This window comes from Pinus tabuliformis, chromosome 6 (genome assembly GCF_031772625.1).
Source record: "Pinus tabuliformis cultivar Carrire ecotype Pingquan chromosome 6, CPIR1, whole genome shotgun sequence".
Lineage (NCBI taxonomy): Eukaryota > Viridiplantae > Streptophyta > Pinopsida > Pinales > Pinaceae > Pinus > Pinus tabuliformis.
Window position 1 is genome coordinate 807,406,144 of NC_142292.1, and position 3,177 is coordinate 807,409,320.

Here is a 3,177-nt window from a genome sequence, read left to right on the forward strand (position 1 = left end):
TTTTTCTTTGGCAGCAAGAATATGAAAAAGTGAAATTCGATATAAGCAGAGCCATGGAGTGTGGTCAGGTGCCCACAGAAGTGCAGGAGATGTTTGACGAGCTGTCGGGTAATCAGACAATTGAAATTGGCAATCATCCCGGACTGGTAAAGGTATTTCATGTGAATTTTCGCTTCTTTGATTCAATGATGTTAAATGGAGGGATTAAAAATTAAATCTAGACGACACAGCAATTTCCTAAAACGGTCGCACTTACTGTGGAAATAGAGTTTCGACCAATGGGTTGATCTGCCTCGATTAATTTACGTCTCCCGTGAAAAGAGGCCTGGTTGGAAGCATCATTATAAGGCGGGTGCCTTGAATTCCCTGGTAAGAATCACTAGACCGTTCTTCATTCAAATTTTGACCTAAATGTCTGGAGGATAAGTGGGTATTTATTAATTGATTTTTTATTTATTTTTAAATTTTTAAATTTTAAGAATTTTTTAGAATTTGATTTCAGTGATTTTGCTACTATTTACTGTTTAGGTTTTTATGATTTTTGAAAATCTGCAATCTAGTCATCTATTTTATAATAATTTTAATGTACTGAAAAATTTAAAAGAAAAATATATATGTATAATTGTTTAGATTTTTCTAAATCTAACCTTAAATTCAATTATTTAACCTTTCTCCCCAACCCTTCCATTCCAAAATCTGCAATCCACTGAAGAGATACTAATCAAAGCAAACCTCTTGGTTGGATCTGTGCTAGTTTCTGTTTTGTCTATTTTTATAATAAAATCCTCACCACGCAGGCAAGAGTGTCTGGTGTCATCACAAACAGTCCGTTCATATTAAACCTGGACTGTGACATGTACGTCAATAACTCAAAGGCTCTTCTTCACGCTATGTGCTTCCATCTTGACCCTCATATCCAAGAAGAGGATCGTGTCAGCTTTGTACAGTTCCCACAGCATTTTAGTGGCATTGATGAACATGATATTTATGGCACCAAGATGTCCTTCACTTTTGATGTAAGTTTTCTGTCTTTCTCCGATGAAGTATTATTGCAAAAATTTCAATCTTTCTAACACTAAATAGGGAGATATTGTAATGCACACTGCAGGTGGTCATAAGAGGATTAGATGGGCTTCAGGGCCCTGTTTACTTCGGTACTGGTTGTGTTCACAGGAGAAAAGCTCTTTTTGGAAGTAAACCAAGGTCACAGTCTGCCAACAGCCATGCAAAACCAACAGGTTGCAACTACCCAGATCATTAATTCTTTCAAATTCAGTCTGAAGCTTATTATATACTTTTTACTGTTACTCTTTTTAAATGTCAGTTTCCTTCTCTTGGTCCAGAGATCGAGTTTAATGGTTTTTATTTTTAACATGAAGCTCCAGGGTTTTATCATCAGAAGTCTAAAATATCATACGAAACCTTGAATGAAACGTTTGGTGAGAACCCAACTTTTCTTGCATCAGTTGTCAGTGCCATTGGCGTTGCAAGTTCAGAATCTTTAAACTATTCAACCAAGGATATTCTGCAGTTGATCAGTACCAACTATGAGGTGGATACTAAATGGGGTGAAGAGGTAAGACTCATGGTTTCTAAGCAAAGAACATCACTGTTAAGATGGGGAAATTTCTGAATTTTGTGTTTTCTTCTCCTTTTGAAGGAACTTTTAGCAAATGCCAAAATAATCGTAAAAATAAACTGACTTCAACAAATTTGTTTTGTAGGTGGGATGGATGTATGGATCATGCACTGAGGATATTTTGACAGGATACAAGATGCACCGCAAAGGGTGGAGATCAGTGTATTGTTGTCCTTACAACCCAGCTTTCATAGGCACTGCTCCATCAAAATTGGGAGATGTCTTGGAGCAACGTAAAAGGTGGTCTAAAGGAATGTTAGAAATTTTGCTGAGTAAAAACTGCCCACTATTTGGCGGATATGCAAACTTGAATTTCCTGCAGAGACTTGCTTATATCCATTTTTGTTCCCATGCTCTTTACTCCCTACCTCTTATGGTTTATGGACTACTTCCCACAGTCAGCTTGCTCCTTGGCAAACATTTCATTCCTAAGGTAATGTTTAGTCAACATATTTCTTGTTAATTTTTCTCATTTCAAGAAAGTATAGGGTAACTGTGTTTAAATTTCCAATACCATGAAATTACAGGGGCAATTGTTATGCACATGAATTATTTCTCTACCTATGAAAGCCAGTTTTGATAATTACATACTAAAATTGGGGTTCCCATTGCAGGTATTAACTGTGGAATTCATTCCCTTCATCCTTATCTTTGGTTGCAATTACATATTGAGCTTGGTTCAGAGCAAATGGTTAGGCATTTATAGGAGACAATGGTGGAACAACATGCGCATGTGGATGATCGTCATACTCACTTCTGATGTAGTTGCAACTTTTGAGGTTTTGCTCAACCTTTTAGGACTCAAGGAAGATACATTCTTGATCTCTCCAAAGTCAGTTGATGACGACAATGGTTCTGCAAGTGAAACAGCAGGGGGGGATTTTATTTTTGATGATTCTTCTATATTCATCATCCCAACAGTGTATGCTTTGTTCAACATATCAGGATTGATGTACGGTCTGGTTAAGTCAATACTTCACGGAAACATAATGACCGGTGAACTCTTGTTAGTGAGTTGGATCCTGTTCAATCTATTCCCATTTGTCCGGGGATTATTTAGAAAAGAGGGAGAAGGTGGTCTCGGCCTCACAACGACTATATGTGCATATAGAATTGTTGGTGCATGTTCTATTCTTTACAGTCTTTACAATGTTGTCTCAAGGGTTTTCTACGGCCGATAGAAAAGGTGGTTTCGGCTGCACAGAGAATATCTATGCATATTGTATTGTTTATGCATGTCACATTTTTTTTTACCTTCATGATGTGGCAATGATGGGCCTTTAAGTAATTGAAGGTTGTGAACCTCATGGCGTTGCCCTTCAACAAACCTTTTTGAGAAAGTACTTTTATTTATTCTCCTGTAACAACCTTTTTGAGAAAGTACTCTTTTTTTATTCTCCTGTAACACGATCTAGTAGCACACAATGTAACAGGATCTAGTAGCACACAATATAAACATTATGGCATATTTACAAACGATTGTGAGAAATATTTATGATTGAGATTTGTTAGTTTGGTTTGTTATTAGTGGAAGTAAT

The 3,177-nt window shown here is 36.7% G+C and overlaps 1 protein-coding gene across 1 annotated transcript; it reads left to right on the top strand.

The window, feature by feature from the left end:
• The first annotated feature begins 53 nt into the window (after nucleotides 1-53).
• LOC149261263 (cellulose synthase A catalytic subunit 5 [UDP-forming]-like) lies at nucleotides 54-2,820 on the top strand. Its single transcript, XM_089368342.1, has 7 exons — nucleotides 54-152; nucleotides 268-369; nucleotides 798-1,027; nucleotides 1,120-1,238; nucleotides 1,386-1,576; nucleotides 1,725-2,072; nucleotides 2,254-2,820. Exons 1-7 carry the CDS (start codon nucleotides 54-56, stop codon nucleotides 2,818-2,820), a joined length of 1,656 nt encoding a protein of 551 aa, XP_089224468.1.
• Nucleotides 2,821-3,177: the final 357 nt, after the last annotated feature.